Source organism: Amyelois transitella, chromosome 26 (assembly GCF_032362555.1).
Source record: "Amyelois transitella isolate CPQ chromosome 26, ilAmyTran1.1, whole genome shotgun sequence".
In the NCBI taxonomy this organism is placed as follows: Eukaryota; Metazoa; Arthropoda; class Insecta; order Lepidoptera; family Pyralidae; genus Amyelois; species Amyelois transitella.
The window spans coordinates 1705863-1728207 of record NC_083529.1 but is presented as its reverse complement, the minus strand read 5'-3'; the positions used below and the strand labels follow the sequence as shown (position 1 = coordinate 1728207).

At 34.1% G+C, this 22345-nt stretch overlaps 2 protein-coding genes across 5 annotated transcripts in view; both read right to left on the bottom strand.

Moving 5' to 3' along the window:
* LOC106138477 (homeobox protein orthopedia) overlaps positions 1–9276 on the bottom strand; it is a 37731-nt gene extending 28455 nt beyond the window's left edge. Inside the window, exons 1-4 of one of the 4 annotated variants that reach the window (XM_013339630.2) lie at positions 8788–9276; positions 2917–3042; positions 1412–1523; positions 878–995 (exon numbers count right to left, since the gene is read on the bottom strand). In XM_013339630.2, the coding sequence (XP_013195084.1) occupies positions 878–995; positions 1412–1523; positions 2917–3042; positions 8788–8821 (390 nt within the window). In that variant the 5' untranslated portion in view covers positions 8822–9276. Of the gene's footprint in view, positions 1–877; positions 996–1411; positions 1524–2211; positions 2276–2352; positions 2417–2493; positions 2553–2916; positions 3043–8787 lie in introns of those variants that run through there. The other 3 variants (XM_060951872.1, XM_013339631.2, XM_060951871.1) reach the window with 3 other exon arrangements.
* A 5850-nt stretch (positions 9277–15126) lies between these two features.
* Positions 15127–16614, bottom strand: LOC132903421 (uncharacterized). Its single transcript, XM_060951718.1, has 2 exons — positions 16406–16614; positions 15127–16323 (listed from the first exon to the last, which is right to left on the bottom strand). Exon 2 carries the CDS (start codon positions 16249–16251, stop codon positions 15127–15129), a length of 1125 nt encoding a protein of 374 aa, XP_060807701.1. The 5' UTR covers positions 16252–16323; positions 16406–16614.
* Between the last annotated feature and the right edge of the window lie 5731 nt (positions 16615–22345).

The following is a 22345-nucleotide window of genomic DNA, read 5'->3' as shown; positions in this document are numbered from 1 at the left end:
AATCCATCATCTTTCTTCCAAAAAACTACATAGTGAAAAGGAATTGTCTAGTTGTGAAACCGCTTGACTCGAAATGGACTGTGAACTCGTTTGCTTGTTCAGTTCCGTGAACATTATCAATTTATTTTGGACGGCTTTGAAATTATTTTTAATACATTGCAAGGCAGATTTACAAATATAATTGCTCCAGAAGACCATACAAAATCCAATGAAACGATAACATGCGTTTGATTGCGACGACCACCCATTCACAGTATCTTAAATGGCTATAACTGACGCATAAAGTGAATTTTATGCTTGTATCACGACGCTACAAGAGTAGCGACTCAGGTAGAAGGTCCTGTGAAATGTATCAATATAGTGCAAGTTTTGTGTGCAACGTGCGAAGAGGGCCCCCGCAAGGTGATCACCTTGGACCGATACTTTTAATATTTTTTTATTACTATGATTTTTCAGCGGATGTTGATTTTTAGTGGTAACGGTTTTAAGAATACGTCACTATTTTTGGCTGGATCGAAGTTATATTTGATTAGGGAATTAAACTAAATCGAAGATATCTTTGAAGATAAAATATTGTTTTATTTCTTTTTGAAGCTATAAATAGTGACTAATGTACCAAGATACAAGTGTTGATTTACTCAGGCACGATTCGTAACGCTATTCATTACTTCGCTTTTTTATTATTATTGGTTTCCACCCACTAAACAATAAGATATATCTACCTAAAGTTAAATTGTAGAAAAAATAAAAAGTGATTTGGTTTTAAAATGTTAAAAAAAGTCAATAATGTTTGAGAGAAAATAGAATTTAAGCCAATATATCAAGGAGGCATTAATAGGTACCTAATTAATTAATTAGTTCTGAAAATAGAACTCACCTGAACTCGACTCTCCGTCAGGCCGATCCTCATTGCGATCTCTTCTCGCATGAAAATGTCCGGGTAATGAGTTTTTGAGAAACATCTCTCTAGCTCGTTCAGTTGTGCGGGCGTAAACCTGCGAGTAAAAGAGACAGTTATAATTAAATCCGCGTTTTTATTGGTTAACACAAAATCTATAGGTTGACTTGAATTTTCATTACTCATCGTCTTTCTATAAGCTAAAACAGTTTTTCATTCATTCACCAAATTATATATTTGTTTTCTATTTTTAATTATTTGCATTAATATTATTCACTTTATATCGAATACTAAAGTATAAAACAAGAATAATCCGTGTAAAAAGAAAAATCGATTACTTTCTGTGCCTGCGGCAATATCGAGAAATCTTCTCAGTGCTAAAACCTAAACCATATAAGGCAGTGATTTGTCTGTCTGTGATATAGTATATAATATGTCAACTTAAGTCACTCGACCACTTACCTCTTTTATTTGACAAAATTTAAAAGTACATCAAAGTTGAAACATGCTCACCTCGTTCTGTGTCTCTTCTGTTTGGCCGGCTTATCACTATCTGACGCTGACGAGGACATACTGACAGGCACTGTTGCCATATGCCCCCCACTGTGCTGTTGGTGGATGCCACCTGTAGAAATAAAATTAATAACATAATCATTAAGAAACTATGACTTGAATAAACTTACAAGACTACCATTATTATGTCTTACTAACTTTTATTCATTCGCCTAAGGAGGCAGAACTTGGTACTTACAGACATCTATTACTATTTAAGAACAACCTCTATGTATGAACCCAAGTTTCAGAAATACTTAAATGATTCTAAATAATTTATACAAAGAAAATATTATTGATTTACCATATGGGATCTTGAGATCAAAGAAATTTCAATTGAAAAGTCAGGAATGTGACCTCTTTAAAGGATAACTTATAATCGAGATAGAAGTAATTACCGTCGAAGTAACGTAGCTTAAAACCTAACCAAAATTTTCCAGTAAAACAAACCTATTACGGAATGGTCAATATTTCATGAGTGTGAACGGAACTAGAATGATTCATACCAAAATATGTCATGGTCCCACATTGAGTTTCTCAGAATACCTAGAAAGTATTTGACTATTTATTCATTTGATATTTGGCCATCAATTACTGTAACGGGAGTTATTTCTTTATTGAAAAGTAAAGAATAAAAAAAACTCTTTTTGTGTAAATATAGAATTCATCAATGCTATCTGTGCTTGTATATTTTAAGCAAAGCCACTAAGATACTGTCAGAAAACAAAATCAAAGAGAGAAAGAGAGAAAGGTAAGAATACCTTGTAAGTGCTCAGTTGGTATGTTGTGAGTGATGTGTAACCTTGCACCGAGCGCATGGTGCGGTCGCTCAAACCTAGGCTTTGAAGCAAACAGCTGAGATAGATATAATCATGCGATAAGAGTGAGAGAATAAGGTATACCTTGTAAGTGCTCGGTTCGTATGTTGTGAGCGATGTGTAACCTTGCACCGAGCGCATGGTGCGGTCGCTCAAACCTTGGCTTTGAAGCAAACGGCTGAGATAGATATAATCATGCGGTAAGAGTGAGAGAATAAGGTATACCTTGTAAGTGCTCGGTTCGTATGTTGTGAGCGATGTGTAACCTTGCGCCGAGCGCATGGTGCGGTCGCTCAAACCTTGGCTTTGAAGCAAACGGCTGAGATAGATATAATCATGCGGTAAGAGTGAGAGAATAAGGTATACCTTGTAAGTGCTCGGTTCGTATGTTGTGAGCGATGTGTAACCTTGCGCCGAGCGCATGGTGCGGTCGCTCAAACCTTGGCTTTGAAGCAAACGGCTGAGATAGATATAATCATGCGGTAAGAGTGAGAGAATAAGGTATACCTTGTAAGTGCTCGGTTCGTATGTTGTGAGCGATGTGTAACCTTGCGCCGAGCACATGGTGCGGTCGCTCAAACCTTGGCTTTGAAGCAAACGGCTGAGATAGATATAATCATGCGATAAGAATGAGAGAATAAGGTATACCTTGTAAGTGCTCGGTTCGTATGTTGTGAGCGATGTGTAGCCTTGCGCCGAGCGCATGGTGCGGTCGCTCGATGTTCGGTTTGATCTCGTGCTGTTTACTCTCTTCGGAGCACGAATCTTTGTGACCTACGACAAAACAATTAATTAGTCCTTTTGTATCCATTAACAAAAGACTATCCTCATTAACAGTATAAGTCAGGTTCACCTGCAAACCTATTCCCCACAACGGTTTATCCATGCCTTCAAGGGTAACAAAGTGATCGGGTTTAGCGACAAGGTCGCCTTTTGTTGTAAGGTTTACAAATGTGTCTCTGTAATATCTTGTGATGCAATAAAGTACCTAGTAGTCTTGTAACAATTGATTTGAAAACTCGTCAGTGCATCGGTAGTCCAAAAAAACATTACGCACAGGCTCAAAATCCGTCCGCGGCTATGTAACAGCGACTCTTTTCTGAGTAACGTTATTATAATACTAGAGGCCGCCCGCGACTTCGTCCGCATGGAAACCCTATCAATCTATGTGTTATTCTGGGTCTTCAGCTACCTACATACCAAATTTCATGGTAATCGGTTCAGTAGTTTTTGCGTGAAAGAGTAACAAACATCCATACATCCATACAAACTTTCGCCTTTATAATACCTAGTAGTAGGATTTTGATTGCTAACCGATTCTCTTATGGTGAGGGAAAACAACGTGAGGAAACCATGATACCTATACATATGTTATGATCTCTGCAAATGTTACGGAGTTCAAACTGGAGCCGCTGTGTGTAAAACGATTTTGTTAATTCAGTTTCATGGTCATACGGAAACTCGGGCCATCAAAAACATCCTGTAAAAAACTAAGTCTCGAAGCTCAGTCTTTCTACCGTAAAAAGTTGTGAGATCCATGTAATACCAAGTCGGTTGATCTATTTAGTCTCTATTTAAAGGACTTTCTGTCTTAAGTTATTACAAAAGTTATTATCATGCCAATGTTAAAAATATTTTACGTTTTCAACAAATAGATCTGATAGACTCCAGAGAGGTAATTATAACCGGGACTAACGCTAAGCGAGAAGATGAAAGTCAAGAAGGTAACAAACAAATATACAACACATGGCATTATTAGGAACTATTTTCAGCAAAATTAGGCCTACAGTTCTAATGAATTTCCAATTCTAGCTACACTATTAATAACTCATCATTTAGTCGATGCTAATAAATAAGTCATGATTACCTTATTAACAACAAATTTATACTAATTTGAACCAGAAATAGATTTTCGTTCTATTTTTTTCCGGACTACTATTTTTGCACGGCTGTAGGTATTTTTAAACACCAGTCAAATTCTCTTAAAATATTTGATATATGTTTCAACAATTAAAGAGGAAAATATTTTTGCCATATAAATTGTATATGACTGGACGCAATTTACCTACTGCTTTTTAAAATTTTCTATTGAAAAAATCTTCATGAAAAAAAAATCTTCTTTGAAAATAGGCTTTGCAAATCATACAGGAATATTACAGATTTTCGAGATGGAAAACCTATGTTCTCTTTAGTATTCCTAACTATGCAATATGCCAAATTTCAAGACTGATCAAGTAGACAAAGCAAAAGCGTGAGAGCAGACAAACAAACACATTTTCCCGTTTATAACATTAGTATAAAAAAATTTCTAGATTTGGCTGTTTTTGTTTATTTCATACACTGCCCAAGCCAAAGAATACTCGTACAAGCAACACTAAAATGGACAGACATTTTAAGATATGTTTGGCACTAATTTATAAACCCCTTGCAGAACCCTCAGGCCGAAAGCTTATGGTAGCGACCCTCAGTCATGGTGTGGAAGATCTATAAATTATTGTCATGGCACATTTAAGACCAGTATTTCAAACCTAGCTTCATGATTATTTATTAAAAGTATTATTTATTATGACTTGACTAAAGATTGAACCCTAACCCTACTATTAATATAGATGTAGTCTGTGTTAAGTTTTCCCTCGCTATTCCGTCAATGATCACGGTCGAAATCATCAGGTAAGGTTATATAAAAAAATACGAGGCAAATTACACAGATTTGAGTTAGTTTCGAAATAAGTTCGAGACTTGTGTTATGAGATACTAACTCAACGATACTATATGTTATAATTAATACCTACTTATATAGATAAATATTCAAGACCCAGGCCAATCAGAAAAAGTTTTTTTTTCATCATGCCCTAGCTGGGATTCGAACCCAGGACCTCCGGTGTCACAGGCAAGCGTACTACCGCTGCGCCACAGAGGCCGTCAAATTATTATTAGCCAACGAAATAAATACTTGAATATGAGTTAAATCGAGAGTCGAGTACTATAATAAAACATATTTTTATTATAGTACTCGACTCTTATATTGGCAGTGAAAACTTTTGTAACAGCTTTCTGTAGGCAAAACTTTTGAAAGTAACAAAAATAGAAATACAAGAAACACATTGTGGATTGCTGCCTGGAACTTTTACAATTCGGACTCTAAAACATACATATAGTCGCGTTTTTGGACGGAGTAGACAGAACCTGCAGTCTTGTAAAGACTGAAAGTTCACGTTCAGTTGGATAACCTAAATGATGGAATTGAGATTAAGAGAATGAGATGAAATAGTAACAGGTAAGTATGTATGCTTGCCCATCGTCTAAAAGAGGAATCAAAAGTTTATTAGCCTATCCCTTTATTGACTTTTACATTCCGCACGGGAAGAAAAGCTGGTGCTACACACTTTGCATTAAAACAACAAGGGTGTTTCCCGTGTGGTTTGGTGTGTGTGGTGAAGGAGTAGCACTTTAGAATAGTCCTATTTTAAAATAGAAGAACTTTAGATCTTAAGAATAGTCCTATTTTAAAATAGAAGAACTTAAGATCTTTAGAATAGTCCTATTTTTAAATAGAAGAACTTTAGATCTTTAGAATAGTCCTATATTAAAATAGAAGAACTTTAGATCTTAAGAATTGTCCTATTTTAAAATAGAAGAACTTTAGATCTTTAGAATTGTCCTATTTTAAAATAGAAGAACTTTAGATCTTTAGAATTGTCCTATTTTAAAAAAGAAGAAATTTAGATCTTTAGAATAGTCTTATTTTAAAATAGAAGAACTTAAGATCTTAAGAATTGTCTTATTTTAAAATAGAAGAACTTAAGATCTTTAGAATAGTCCTATTTTCTGGCGTAGCATATAAAAAGAGAAAATATTTGTATTTTTTGTTTAAGCATAACGATCTTACAAGTGGCAAGTGGAAAGATGTAGGTAGTCTCTGCCTACTCCTCCGGGCAATAGGCGTGATTTTATATGTAGTATCTATGTAAAATTGAGAGAATTAACTCCGAAGCCCCCAATAGTCCAAATTGACAAAGTTTGGGAAAGCGATCCGCAGAACGAGCTTTGGATTTTCTATTTTCTCTGCATTACCAAGTTGGAGGTACTGCTGAAGTTTTCAGTGCCAATATAAAGACAGTTTTCTTTTGTATATTTATAAGTTATTGTTTAGTGATCTTTAAACGGGAACGGATTTAAGCGAAGTTGAAATTTAAGACCTAAACGCCAAAAGCCTTTAAAAAAAAGATACTTTTGAAAAAATCAGAATTTCAACTATTCTTGGTACTAAAATAAATATTTTGAGAATTGCATTTCCATATTACTTAAGCCATTGGGCAAATTTGTATTCATTGCTCATATACGACATCTTAAATAAGCAAGTCATGACTCTCAGCAAATTAATAGCGCCTACTTCTAACAAAATGACTTATTTTAAAATAAATAAATATATACTGGACAAATTACACAGATTCAGTTAGCCTCGTAGTAAGTTCGAAACTTGTGTTACGAGATACTAACTCAACTATACTATATTTAATAAATACTTTATGTGTTATCAATTTATAATTGTAATATATCGCAATATACCGCCGAGCTTGCATGAAGAGAGTTATGAATGTGGATGAAGCGAAGAAAGTATGCAGAGATCGTGGCAAGTGGAAAGAGGTAGTCTCTGCCTACCCATCCGGGAAAGAGGCGTGATTTTTATGTATGTTTGTATGTATATATCCCAATTTCCTTGTAATATAGACCAACTGTCTGCAACCTCAATAATCTCCAATTAAAAGTTAAATTATTAAAATCACTGCGACCTCAACATGCAGTCTCGATTCACCCTTAGCTGCGGGATTAGGGCCGGTTCATAAACAGGCTTTAATGGAATCGAATCCCGTAAAACAGAGCGGGCGGGGTTTAAGGCACTAACATTTTATGGGGGTAGTTGCAATTTAGCAGAATGGCTGGGTGCAACCGTACGTTTATATTAGGCGAATTTTTTGTTATAACGTTTTGGAAATATTCGTTTACTAGCTTTTGTAAGGGGCTTCGCTTCCGTGGGAATTGCGAGGGAAGTTAGTAATTAGTTTGACTAAGGGTAATTTAACAAGTACATAGAGTACTTCTGAGGCTATTTTAGAATTATAACTTTGTCAAATTAAGGTTTTATGAGCAGCAAATTTAAAGGAAAAAGAATAGGTATAAAAAAATTATTTAATTTATGTAAGTAAGTATAACAATAACCATAACCTTAAGTACGTATGGTTAATGCGAAATGCTTGTATGTCTGTTACGATTTTAAAGCTAAACTGAAGGTTTGATTTTGATAAAAATTTACATAGGTACATATAATCAGGTCAAAATCCCTTACGGGGTAGACAGCGCCCGCGGATTGAAAAGACTCATAGGCCACGTTCAGCTGTTAGGCTTAATGATAGAATTGAGATGCAAATAGTGACAGGTTGCTAGTACATCGCCCAAAAAAAGCATCCCAAGTTTATATGCCTATCCCTTAGTCGCCTTTTACGACATCCATGGGAACGATATGGAGTTGATCCTATTCTTTGTTTTTATTGGACCCCACGACATGATAAAAATAATTTGGAATTCAATTGGAATTTATCTATGCACGTCTGTTACTCTTTTACAGCTAAACCAATAGACAGATAAAATATTCTGTGATAATAGAAGTACCTACCTACCTAGTTAATGGGTGGGATGGGTTATCCGAGGTTAAGCATAAGAGGGTTTCCTTTCTCGAAATTCCCACGGGAACGTATAATAAACGGAAAGTTTTGTTAAACACGAGCGATGCTGCGGGCAAACTAAGTACCTACCTAAGTACTTACTTAGTGCTTTAGTAATTAATAATTCCTTACTGTTTTTCATTCTGTAGAGGATGACTGACAAATGTTTAAGCAGTTAATACTCAAAATATCAAATATTTCTATCTGCGGTTTTGTGTTTTATTAAAAAATATTATTAAATATAGAAACCTTTTTTTGATAAAAAAATTTACTATAAAAATAAAAGCTTGTAAAATATTTACTGATTCGAAAGTCTGATATAGTATTTTATTAAATATTTCAAAGATGTAAGACTTTGCCATTTTATTTTTACTTTTTTATACATACATATAATCACATCTAAGTACATATATCCCTTGCGAGGCAAATAGAGTCAACAGTCTTGAAAACTGACTGATGGGTCACGTTCAACTGTTTTGCTTTAATGATAAAACTGGTTGCTAGCCCATCGCCTAAAAGAAGAATCCTAAGTTTATAAGCCTTTGCCTTAGTCACCTTTTACGACACACATGGAGAAAAAATGGAGTGGCCCTTTTTTATTTGGTGCCGGGAACACGGCTCTTTTTAAATATATCTATTAATATTTAAATCATTTATATGTACGGCCATTTTCCCTTCTCAATGATATTTCACCAAACTTTCTTTTTTTTTGTTTATTAGTTAAGTATAGGAAACCCGGAATACTTATACCTATAGGTTATGATAATTTCTGAACTTAAATAAAACCATTCTTTACCTCCTAAAGCTGTTGCCGTGAGGTTATTGAGCATGGCCTCAAAAGGCCAACCCTGGCCGCCCCCTATGTCGACATCGTCTTCAGCACTGCACCACAAACCATTGACAAAAACTTCTATAAGCACACAACCCTATGGATCCTATAAAATCACTCGTTTAAATCACATATAGAAAACATCCTTTATTGTTCACGAGAAGAACTGACGATCATTTTAACATTCAAATTTCGAACACAAGTCTTCCCGCGTCACAGTTTAAAAAAGCGCGACCGCAAAACGTCAAAAAGGACAAAATTCCGTCAAAAAGCCGCCTTAATACAAAATAATTATCGCTATATTACCCCCAATTAGTTTTAATTACGACTCGGTTCAAACTTATTTACACACTTAATTTTTGTTATAAAATTAATATAACCCGTTTAGTATTAATTTGTATAAATTTGCAGTTTGATTGGTTCGCCCTTAAAATGATCGTTTAATGTGAAAACCGACCGACGACTGGTACAAAAACAGATATGTAGAGCTCACATTGTTGCCTTCAGACCAACATAAAACTGAACCAAGAAAAATATCGTTAACTCTTTCTAACGCTCGCATTCCTATATAAGCCTATCCCTGATTCACGCGATGCATCAGTAATGGATGCTTACATTTTGTTTACGTTCGATTTGAACAAACGAATAATCTATTATTTCATTCGTGCACGTATTATTGATACGAGCCTTTCGCATTCATACAATATTCATACGTGGATATTCTCATACCTGTCCTTGTTTAACCCACGCAACTCGCGCATATCCTACGTATTTCTGTCTCTGTCTATCTCGAGTTTGAATATCGAACGCGCTCCCCGTCACTTGGTATCTACCAATGGGAGAGCGTAGAAATCACTTTGGCGGCGTCTAGGGTTGGTACGGCCGCGATATTGAAATATTATTGCTATAGTCCAAGCAAGGCGTTCCGTTCTTTTGTAATGGAAAAAACAAATACAGTGCGCGTCTACTATAGCTGTGTAGAATGAACGAGAGCACTCGAAGCGGTGGAAATATTTCAGCGGCGTCCAAAACGTCGCAGGTTGAGTGCGATTTCTTGTAAAGGCGCCTTTAATTTTCGGACATTGTTGAATAAGGAATTCGGCGACGTCAAACGGATCGGACCTTTTTCTATTTCCATTATTTTTATTATTTTTTTTATCATCGTTTCGCTACTGTATTTTTGTTTGTGGCTAGGTATATAAATATACTATTTCGTGCAGTTTCCTGGAAGTTTTTTATTTTATCTTTTTTTCAACTTTTAAAGGTATAAAATTATTTTTATTACATACATAGGTACATACATATAGTCACGTCCACATCCCATGCGGGGTAGACAAAGCCAACAGTCTTGGAAAGACTGAATGGCCACGTTCAGCTATTTGGCTTAATGATAGAATTGAGATTCAAAAAGTGACAGCTTGCTAGACCATCGCCTAAAAAAGAATCCGAAGTTTATAAACCTATCCCTTAGTCGCCTTTTACATCCGTGGGAAAGAGATGGAGTGGTCCTATTCTTTTTTGTATTGGTGCCGGGAACCACACGGCGATTTTTTATTTTTATTACTTACATAAAATCTTCACCACCTCCCTGGGTCCTCCAGGGTCCACCTTTAATTACGATTAAGTCCGGTTTTTGCACGAAGAATCCATTCAGACTTCTGCAACTTTGCAGGGAAACCTGACCCATACCTATTAGGTGGATTATGATAAAATATCCAGTTGCTTCAATAAGCATTCCGTCTCGATGATTTCCCTCACCGTCAGATGGCTGCATTAGGATCGAATCCTGTGCAACAAGCTTTTTATTCGGCCACCTTAACTGTTCGACCACTGCGACTCTTACTCGAAGATAATAAGAACTTATGTAGTAATTATGTTGTAAGGCTAAGAAATCTGTTTAACTTGAATTTTGGAAAATTCATAAGCCTGTTAAAAACTGCCGTGTGGTTCCCGGCACCAATATAATAAAGAATAGGACCACTCCATCTCTTTTCCATGGATGTCGTAGAGGCAACTAAGGTATAGGCTTACAAACATGGGATTCTTTTTTAGGCGATGGGCTAGCAACCTGTCACTATTTGGATCTCAATTCTATCATTAACCCAAATAGCTGAACGTGGCCATTCAAACAAGATTTCTCGATTCACGCAAATCTGTGAGCATAATCTAGAAAATTAAAAAATATATTTAAAATTTTCATTTGAAAATCGAATTCAAATCAAATAAAAAAAAAATTGCTACAAAACAGAATTCCCTGAATTCCCACAGCAGACGAACTCTGAAAAATAAGCTACATACAAAATACAGGTACATTTGTACCTAACTATGTTTTGTACCTACCATCGTTGTAAGCACAATGAAATCGGGAAATATATGAAATTCCCGTCGTTTCGTGAGCTACGCCGCTACGAGAATGTCGAGTGCTACGCCGTAGCGTTGCGTAGCACCCGCTACGAGGGGACGGAATTACATTTTACGTGCACGCGATTTTGAGTTTTTAATAAAGGACCAAATGAGATGAATGTTTCATTAATGTATAATACATACATACAATCACGTGTTTATACCTTACGGGGTAGATAGAGCCAACAATGTGGAAAAATATGTACCTAAGGCCACATTCAACTGTTTGGCTTAATGATGGCTTTGAGATTCAAATACTGACAGATTGCTAGCCCATCGTCTAAAAGAGGAAGTTTTTCCTAAGCTTATTAACCTTTCCCTTTGTCGCCTTTTACGACATCAATGGGACGGACATGGAGTGATCCCATTCTTAAGTGCCGGAAACTGCACGACATAGGTATATATATATATATTATTCTGATGATATATATATAATGATATGAATTTGGTGAAATAATATTCTGATGTGTTGCTCTAAAAAGAGAAATTTATTATTGAAAAGTAGAACGCAAGACAAAACACTAAAACAAAAACAACTTAAAAGTAATATTCTTACCTAAAAAGAGAAACGACATATAATGCAATTATTTCACTCTAAACTAACAAAATATGGAACTTATTTATTTTAACTAATTTATTTATGATATTTTGTAATTCAATTTTATAGTCTTGAGAATATTTGAATTATTTTTACCGGTTAATCAATTGACAGTGACATACGTCACAAATATTCTAAAATCCTATGATGAACCAAAGAGTTCAACATATCTGATGAACCAAAGAGTTCATTACATCTCCCCCCCTAAAAAGTGCTTTCTCGGATCGGAATTAGTTTAGTGATATGGAAAATATTTGATTCACACTTTTTATGACCTGTGTCAATTCTATAAATTGATTTAGAAAGCTTCTGTAAAACTTCATAAGGACCTATTTTTAATTCATCTAACTTTTTCCTGTTCAGTCGGTTACCATTTTCAACATAAACCAAATCTCCGACTTTCAAGTCATAATTAATTCTGTTTTTATCAAAGTAAATTTTATTATAATTGTGTGATTTTAAAGTATTTTCTAATGCAATTTTTCTATCTTCCGTCAAATCATTACAATTATCATATTTTAATTCCTCCGGTAAAATATCAGTATTTTTCCCTTCTAAAAGATAACTTGGGGAAAACCCTGTTACCGTGTGTTCTGTTTCATTATACATTTGGGTACATTCATGAGCAATAGTTGTCCAAGAAAGTTTATTTTTCTTCTCATTTAACCTACATCTTATTTTGTTAACCAAAGTTTGGTTTAATCTCTCATTTAAACCATTTGAAAAAGGCGCATTTACAGCAGTGAAGACAATAGGTATATTTTCTCTATTTAAATAATTCTTAAATTCTTTGGAATTGATACCCGGATATTGATCAGAAAGAATGAGACCAATCTTATTTCCCTGTGGAACTTTTTGAATCAGTTTTATAAAGTCAGTTGAATTTTGTGTTTTTGAAGTCAATATGAAAGCATATCTAGAAAAATGATCTACCAATAAATGTAAATATGTTTTAGTGGATCGTGTGCCACCAAATCCGCCCACAGTATCTATTGACACTATCTCAAAAGGATAAGTAGCAGGACCCAGGTGAGACATTAGTCCAAAATTGTACTTTCCTCTTGATTTATTCTTTATGCAGGTTTCGCAGTGTTCACAAAATCTTTGTATGTTGTATGATAAATTTTTGGCTGTATAGAATCGTTTGATTTTATTTTTCATTTGTTGTGTCCCGATGTGACAATATTTATAATGAACTTTCTCTATAAGTTTTTTACTGAATTCTTCTGTTAATACTATTTTGTCTCTTTTTCCAACCTTTTGATAATATATATTATTTCTTTGGGTGAATTTCTTCTTATTCAGGTTTACATCTTTATTCTTCTCTTGATCAGTCTTTATATCCTCTAATGTAATAAAATTTACCAATTTCAAAATATCTTCTTGATTTTCATATGGTTCCAGAACGGCATTTCTGCTTAAACTGTCTGCTTCTATGTTATATTTTCCTGGAGAATATATAATTTCAAAATTAAACTGAGATATATAATAAGTTAAATCTCCCAAATCTTCATCTGTTCTAGCTTTTATATTCATTTTCTCTAGTGGCTTATGATCTGTAAAAACTTTAAATCTTTTTCCAATAAGCCAATATTGCCAATATTTTAATGCTTCTTTTATTGCTAAACATTCAATATATATAGCTTTCTTCTTTTTTTGAGAGTCATTTAATTTCTTTGAAAAATATGCACATGGTTTTTCTACTCCATCACTTTGTGGTTGTTTTAATACCGCTCCTAAGCCCAGTATACTAGCATCAGTATAAATATGTATAGGTAAATCCGGATCAAAAATTGCTAAAACAGGTTTCGAGCAAAGAATTTTTTTAGTGATTTCGAAAGATTCTTGACACTTTTCTGACCAAACGAATTGCTGTCCTTTTTTTAATAAATTATGTAATGGGTTTAATATTATTGATATATTTGGTATATACTTTCCATAAAAATTTATTTTACCTAAAAATTGCCTTACATTTTTTTGTGACTTCGGAACCGGGAATTCTTTTATAGCAATTAAATTATCCTTTAATGGAGTGATTGTTTTGTTTTCGATGATATGACCTAGGTATTTCACTGAATTTTGAGCAAAACTACATTTCGAAAATTTCAATCTAAAACCTTCCTTTGAAATTGCCTCTAATAATAACGATAAATGTTTAATATGATCCGAGAAAGTCTCCGAGAAAACCAGAATATCGTCGATGAACGTTACAGTAAAATTTGATAATTTATGTTTACGTATAATGCTACTTAGAATTCTCTGGAAAATCGCCGGAGATGTCTTTAAACCAAAAGGCAAACAAGTCCACTGATAATGTCCTTCTTGTGTAACAAACGCTGTCTTCTCTCTATCCTCAATTTTTAATGGTATTGACCAGAATGCTGAATTTATATCAAGTGTTGAAAAAAACTTACATTTGGTTGTCTTTACCATCAAATCTTCTATCCTTGGAAATGGTTGTGATTGTGGAACCACAATTTTATTTAACTCACGAAAATCTATACATAATCTTGTTCTTTTCCCATCTTCTTTTTTATAAGCTAAAGTTACTGGCGCAGCAAAAGGACTATAAGACTCTTCTATCAATTTTTCTTCTAATAGTTTAGAAACTTGTTCTTCAATTTCCTTTTTATCTTGTATAGTGCATCTGTATGGTCTCTTACTACAATATTTATCCACCATTAAATCAATATGAGCTTCATACCCCTTCACAGTGCCTATATCATATTTATCTTTTGCGAAAAGGGACTTATATTTGCATATCAATTTATCTATTTCAGATTGCTTTTGAATATCTAAATGATTTACAAATATTACAAATTGGTCTTCTTCAATATGTTCATTAAAGTTTATCATATACTCTTCTTTGTTTTTCATATTTCTTCCGTTTTTGTTAGACTCTTTAATCATTTTTCCTATATATTCTTTATCTTCATTTGTTTTTAAATTGAGTACAATTTGAGCAATTTCTAACTTTTCATTTTGAGCTAATTGAAACTTTTTTATACAGTCTAGACCAACTAAAAAATTATACTCAAAATTTTCTTTATCTATTACAAAAACATCCATATTCTTCTCGATATCAAAAATCTTTATCTTCAATGTTACTATCCCTAATGTTTTTTTCACACCATTAATCGTTCTTAAATTTGCAGTTTTAATAGAAATATTATTGTTGCTTGATAGATTTTTTAAACATAACAATTTAGAATTTATCAAGGAAACATTTGATCCCGAATCATAAATACCAGTTGTTTCTAGAGTATCGTTCAACAATAATTTAATCTTGATTAATGGTGGTACAATCAGTTTTTTGGATCAATTTCATTTAATTCGGTTTCTAATTCAGAATTATTAACAGTTCTTATGTGTTCTCTTTTATTATTATAGCTATTATTTTTAAACCAACATAATGATTCTGGATGATAACGAGAGCCTTTGTTTTCCTTTTCACAAATTCTGCATGGTTTATAATTACTATCCTTTTCTTTATTTTTATTTCCCAAATTTCCGGCGTTATTATTTAAATATTTTTTATTTGCTAGATGTTCCAATCCCCGTATATTATTAAATAAATCTTTAGTTTCTTTTATATTACATCTATCAATCTTGTCAGCAATAAAATTTGGGAGTCCAGTAGCAATTAAATCAATAAGAGTTGATGAATCCATTGTTTTATTTATCTCCAATAAAAGCTTTTCTTTTTTTAAAGCATACTCCATTAACGACCCTTGCCTATATTTAAACAAAATTGCATATCTTACCGGAGACCACCCTCTATCAGCAAATGTTTCACAGAAGTTTTCTTTCCAAGTTGACCATTCCGAATTTAATGTATATTTTATAAGCATAGAACTATACCAGTCAAGACTAGAATCTTCTAAGAATAACCTTAATGCTTCAATTTTAACAGAGTCTTCCGTTATACTCATACGAGTACATTCCATTTCGAATATGTCCAACCATTGTGTTACATTTGAGGTTTTTTTATTAAATTTCTGCAAAACAAATTTCTCTGTCAATTTCTTTATATTATAGGATTTTCCAGTCTCTTTCTTACAGGCGTTGAAATTTTCAAAGAATTCTGTCATTGCTTCTTCTGAAATACAGGCCGCAGGCTTTTGTATGTCACATTCCTCTAACAAATATCCTTTAAACTGCATATTTCCATCCTCATCCATATATGCTCCTCTTATCTCCGGTGTTACACGTATCCAAACTTGTCTTTTGTCATGTCTTTTATGTATAGTATCTTTTAATTTCAGGTAAACTTGAGTTTTGATCACTTGTTCATGTAATCTTGCTGGTTGAAGTTTTTCAGGTATCAAATAAGTGTGTTTCTCAAATTCCAATGAAGTAATGCAAAGTACGTTTGTTTTTGGGTCATTTTCCATCGCTTTTATTACGAATTCAAATCGTATTCTCTCCATTGTGTAAAGGTTAGCGAATATGTCGTTTTATAATGATATGAATTTGGTGAAATAATATTCTGATGTGTTGCTCTAAAAAGAGAAATTTATTATTGAAAAGTAGAACGCAAGACAAAACACTAAAACAAAAACAACTTAAAAGTAATATTCTTACCTAAAAAGAGAAACGACATATAATGCAATTATTTCACTCTAAACTAACAAAATATGGAACTTATTTATTTTAACTAATTTATTTATGATATTTTGTAATTCAATTTTATAGTCTTGAGAATATTTGAATTATTTTTACCGGTTAATCAATTGACAGTGACATACGTCACAAATATTCTAAAATCCTATGATGAACCAAAGAGTTCAACATATCTGATGAACCAAAGAGTTCATTACATATATTAACAAATCAGAACTTCAGGGAACAAATGAAGGGCACTAGACTAAACAGCAATATAATTGCATTCCAAATGTCAAAGCGAGCTTATTGCAGCGCGGAGTGCTCTCACGACCAGACTACAGAGCTATATTACATTTTTATAGATGAACATACATACATACATTTAGTCACGTCTATGTCCCTTGCGGGGTAGACAGAGGCAACAGTCTTGAAAAGAATGATAGGCCACGTTCAATTTTTTGGCTTGATGATAGAATTGAGATTCAAATAGTGACAGGTTGCTAGCCCATCGCCTAAAAGAAGAACCCCCAGTTTGTAAGCATATCCCTTAGTCGTCTTTTAAGAAATCCATGGGAAAAAAAAGGAATGGCCCTTTTCTTTTTTTTTAATTGGTGCCAAAAAGAATAGGACCCCTCCTAGTCTTCCCTAAAGGCGACTAAGGGATAAACTTGTAGCGACATCTGTGCGCCATGAGTCACAAAAATAAAAAATTTAATCACGCGACGTTATCAGTCAAAAAACAGCGAAATACGGATTGGAGCATATATACAACCTCCGACACAACATCGTCTGTCGCGCGGTTCCCCAGGCGTCACACCAGCTGGCGGAAGATCTTCCCTTTGGTGGCGGCCGAGCCGAATCATCGCTCCCGCTACAAGCTCATAAACTTGGGATTTCTACATTTAGGCGATAGGCTAGCGACCTGTCACTATTTGTGTCTCAATTCTATCGTTAAGCCAAACAGTAGAACGTGGCCTATCAGTTTTTTAAAGACTGTTGGCTCTGTCTGCTTTGCGGGGTCGCAAGATATATAGACGTGACTATATGTATGTACCAATCTTCTAGAAATTCCGCGTACATATAATTAAAGGTCTTGAGAAGGAGGTGTATACCTTTCATACCGGTAAAAACTATAGTTCCCATGGGATTTGCAAAAAAACTGTATTCTTTTGTACATACGTAATTACATATGGTCACGTCTATATCCCTTGCGGGGTAGACAGAGCCAACAGTCTTGAAAAGACTGAGTGGCCACGTTAAGCCATTTGATTAAATGATAGAATTGAGATTCAAATATTGACAGATTGCTAACCCAACGCCTAAAAAAGAATCCCAAGTAAGTAAGCCTATCCCTTAGCCGCCTTTTACGACATCCATTTGTAGGTGGACAGGAGGACAATCTTTTGTAGGTGGGGCTAAATTCGCAAGCGAAGTCGCGGGTTGAAGCTAGCTACAATATGAAGTAAGCATTATCATCGCAGAGATTAGCGACACGTGGCAGTCAGATTGAATTGTACCTTTGATTGTGACGTCACTATCTATTTGTCAGTCACAATTATAGCAGTGACAGGAAGGGGAAAGTCTTATTGACATATTTTATTTTTTAAATCACAAACGATACCTACTCGGGTTGAGGGAAAATTTGTGCACATTTTCACATTTCTTTTCTCAATTTGGATTATTTCAAATTTAATTTAAATTTGAATTTGACGTTGTTAAAGAAAATGCTGCAGTGCTGTTTGTTACCGCTTCTTCTGCACTGACGCTTTGGAAGCGACAGTAAGCTTAGTTTTTAGTAATTTATTTGAGGTCTCATAATAATGAATATATTTTTTAATTTTGTTCACATTTGAATTTAAGTGCCTCATGGTTCTCGGCACTTTATAAAAACATACATACACATATTCACGTCTATATCCCATGCGGGGTAGACAGAGCCAACAGTCTTGATAATACTGATAGGCCACGTTCAGGTGTTTGGCTTTCTGATAGAATTGAGATTCATATCAAGTGACAGGTTACGTATAGCCTGTCGTTTAAAAGAAGAATCCCAAGTTTATAAGCCTATACCTTAGTAGCCTTTTACGACGTCCATGGGAAAGAGATGGAGCGGTCCTATTCTTTTTTCTATTTGAGCCGGGAACCACACGGTACTTTGTGATAGGAAAATTCATCTTCTTCCATGGATATAAAATCTATGCAACTAAAGCTTATGTTACTAGTGACACCCAATATGAGGTAGTACTCCTCCATTTGTCGCGGAAGCCAGCCAGGAAGTCGCTTCGTAACGAATATATGACCATGATCATGTAGCTTACAAACTTGGGATTCTTCTTTAAGGCGATGGGCTAGCAACCTGTCACTATTTGAATCTCAATTCTATCATTAAGCCAAATAGCTGAACGTGGCCATTCGGTCTTCAAGACTGTTGGCTCTGTCTACCCTGCAAGGGATATAGACGTGACCATATGTATGTATGTATCATGTAGCTTACGTTAGCTTTCTCACGAAACAGGGTCACGAAGGTCAGAAGGGAGGAACACTTAATTTCCTGACTTTTTCCATCCTTGGCAGTACTTACAACTGGACACAAAGTGCCGTGTGGTTCCCGGCACCAATAAAAAAAGGAATAGGACCACTCCATCTCGTTACCATGGATGACGTAAAATGCGACTAAGGGATAGGCTTATAAACTTGGTAGGTATTCTTCTTTTAGGCGATGGGCTAGCAACCCGTCACTATTTGAATCTCAATTCTATCATTAAGCCAAACAGCTGAACGTGGCCTTTTCAAGACTGTTGGCTCTGTGTACCCCGTAAGGGATAAAGACGTGATCATATGTATGTATGTATGTATGCACAAAGCTCCCTCCATGAGTCTGAGACATCAGGAATCTACAACTTACCTTTACTTACTAAATCTCAATTCTATCATTAAGAACAGCTGAACGTGGCCAATGAGTCTTTTTAAGACTGTTGGCTCTGTCGACCCCGCATGGGATATAGACGTGAATATATGTATGTACGTATGAACTTACTAAATTTTAATATAAATACCTTCAGGAAGGTCATTAAATAGTTCTTCCCAGTACATCTGTGTTTGCGAAATTTCACGAAGAAAAGAAAGGAAAATAAAACCTAAACTCGAATAACAAACAAATCCTGTTAATACCATACGCTAAGCGATGATTTTTAATAAAAAAATACACCCTCATTTTAATATTAGTCATGTCTAAAGGCCTATTTCTTCGCAACACCAAAAGCACTTAAGTGCGAATAAAAGTGTACACAAAAATAAACTGTATCCTATAATAAAAAGAATATGATATCGCGTTAGCATTTTAACGTTATTGTATAAACTTTAAGCACAAATGATATTGAGTTTTCACCCACTAGAAATAAGACTGGTGTTTGCAGAAACGTTAACAGATAATTGTGTGGGGTAACGCATCGTGATGTTAAAACCGCGTTAGTTTATTATAAGTTAATACGGCGCCCGCCTCAAGTCGGCTGGCCAGATAACGTTCTGTGTTATACACTTAGCAGGCAGAAAAAGTAGATAGATAGATAAAACTCTTTATTGAACCTTTTTACATAAGAGTTAAACATTCAAAACAGAACAAAACACATAATGATGGTACAAAGGCGTACTTATCGCTAATGCAATCTCTTCCAGTCAACCTTTGGGTGGAAGGAAACCAAACAGGAGATTGACGTTGGCGCAGAGCAAGATAAATAAATGTTTAAACTTAATAAAATGCACACGGAATATATATCTATATATATATAGAATACATATAAATACTCACTCCATGATGAAGTCATACTTACTCTTTGTAATTGCCACCATTGTTACAGTTGCTATGTACTTATATATAGAAAATAAATGATACATAATGTGAAAATATTATAATGTTTTATTTCACGTTTAATTATACTAGAGATAGAAATTCGAGTCAAGAGCAAATTTGATATGGAGAAAATATTTTAATTGGAACATTTCATTGAGGAAACAATCAAATATAATGATAAAATATAAATAAAAGTAAAGTATGATGTAATTATAGGAAAATAGAAAATTACTCGTGTAATTTTATCAATCTTATGTAGACCATATTTCGGTTTTTCTAAAAAAAATGTTTACAAATAAGAAGCACTTATGTAGAAAGGTTATTTTAGAAAACATGGTAATTAATGTCAAGCAAAGGCAAAAAATATACTAAATTATTTTTTATAAGTTAACCTACTTAGTAATTGATCGATAAAAGCTGAAATACTTTATAATACCATTATATTTAATATTTTTCACCCTGAATCTTGCACTAAAGTGTACAGCCGCGCCCCAGTGCAAGCGCTATTGTCATAAAGTTACACGCTTTTTAACTTTGCCGGCACCCTAACATTGCCCCGAAATGTACTATATTATTCATAGGATACAGTTAATTTTTAACACCTTTTTTTAAGTCAAAATCGAAGCTATATGGAAAAACTTTATGCACATAAATTAAGTTAAGTAAGTAAAACAGCTTTCAGATAAAATTAGTATTTTTAATGAATATTCGATTCTATTTGTTTTTCTTTTACTACATCAGCCTAGTTGCGTGTTTTTTTTAATAAGTAAATAATTAAATGAAAATCTGAACCTTCAAATAAAACATTTAAGTGCCTGATCAAAGTATTTTTAATTATTTCGCAAAAGACAAGAAAGCCAGAGTTTAATTAAAATCTTTGCTCGAAATATTTCATTGCGAGATGAACGTCGGTAAAGACGGAGTTTGCCCACTAGTGACGTCACTTATTTCTAACGAACCATGGACTTATCGATATTGAAGTTCAAAAATAATGTGATTTTAAAATTGCCGATAATTTAATTTGACGATCGATATCAAAAATATGTCACGGTATTTATTTCTTACATACATACATACATATAGTCACGTTTATGTCCCTTGATGTATATTGTGAAGATGATATTCTTTTTTTCTAATAAATATTCTGTGAATGAATACCCTATTTTGGAACGTGAGGAAATAGGCCCAGCATTTGTTAAATGCTTTAGTTTATAAATATTAATATATAATTATTAAAGTATAGGTATATATATTATATAAAAATATGTTTATATAATTGACGATTAAAATTACTTTTTTTATGTCTAAAAAACACACATTACACATAAAATGTTACCCATTTGGTATGAATAGGTATTCATATTAAACTTTTATTTCAAACTGTAAAATTGTTATCATTTTTATTCAATGAACTAAATTAAGAGAACTAAATCACATAATTTAATTACAATAACTGTAAAATCGTAAATTAGTTATTTAAAATTATAAATTATTTCAAGAAACATAATCGACAGTCGATACATTGCAACGCGTACCACATCCCTAACTCGGACGGGCGTAAGAGCTAAGCCCTGTTCCCGGTCCCCGGGGAACTAATATATTGTTATTTGTAACTGGAATACCTACTGTGAAATATTAGCTATACAGCTGTATAGACGAGCAAAGCGTTTTTGCTGTTATGACATACAGATTTATAGGTAACTAGCTTTTGCCCTTGGTTTTAGTCCAATGGGAATTTTCAAAAATCTGTTCTTAGTGGAGGCATTATTTCATTATGTATTACAAGTTTCGGATGTAAATAATACATACACGTCTATATCCTTTGCGGGGTAGACAGAGCCAACAGTCTTAAAAAGACTGAAAGGCCGCGTTCAGCTGTTTGTCTTCATGATGGAATTGAAATTCAAATAGTGACCGGTTGCTAGCCTATCGCCTACAAGAGAAATTCCAAGTTTAAAATGGTAAATACCTTATTCGCCTTTTACGACATTCAGTAGAAATATATGAAGTGCATTTATTCTAAACTGCCGGAAACCACACGGCAGATAAAGAATAAAACAGCGAAAAAT

Excerpts from the sequence above, each read along its gene's own strand:
- LOC132903421 (XM_060951718.1), bottom strand. The coding sequence starts at position 16,251 with ATGGAGAGAATACGATTTGAATTCGTAATAAAAGCGATGGAAAATGAC.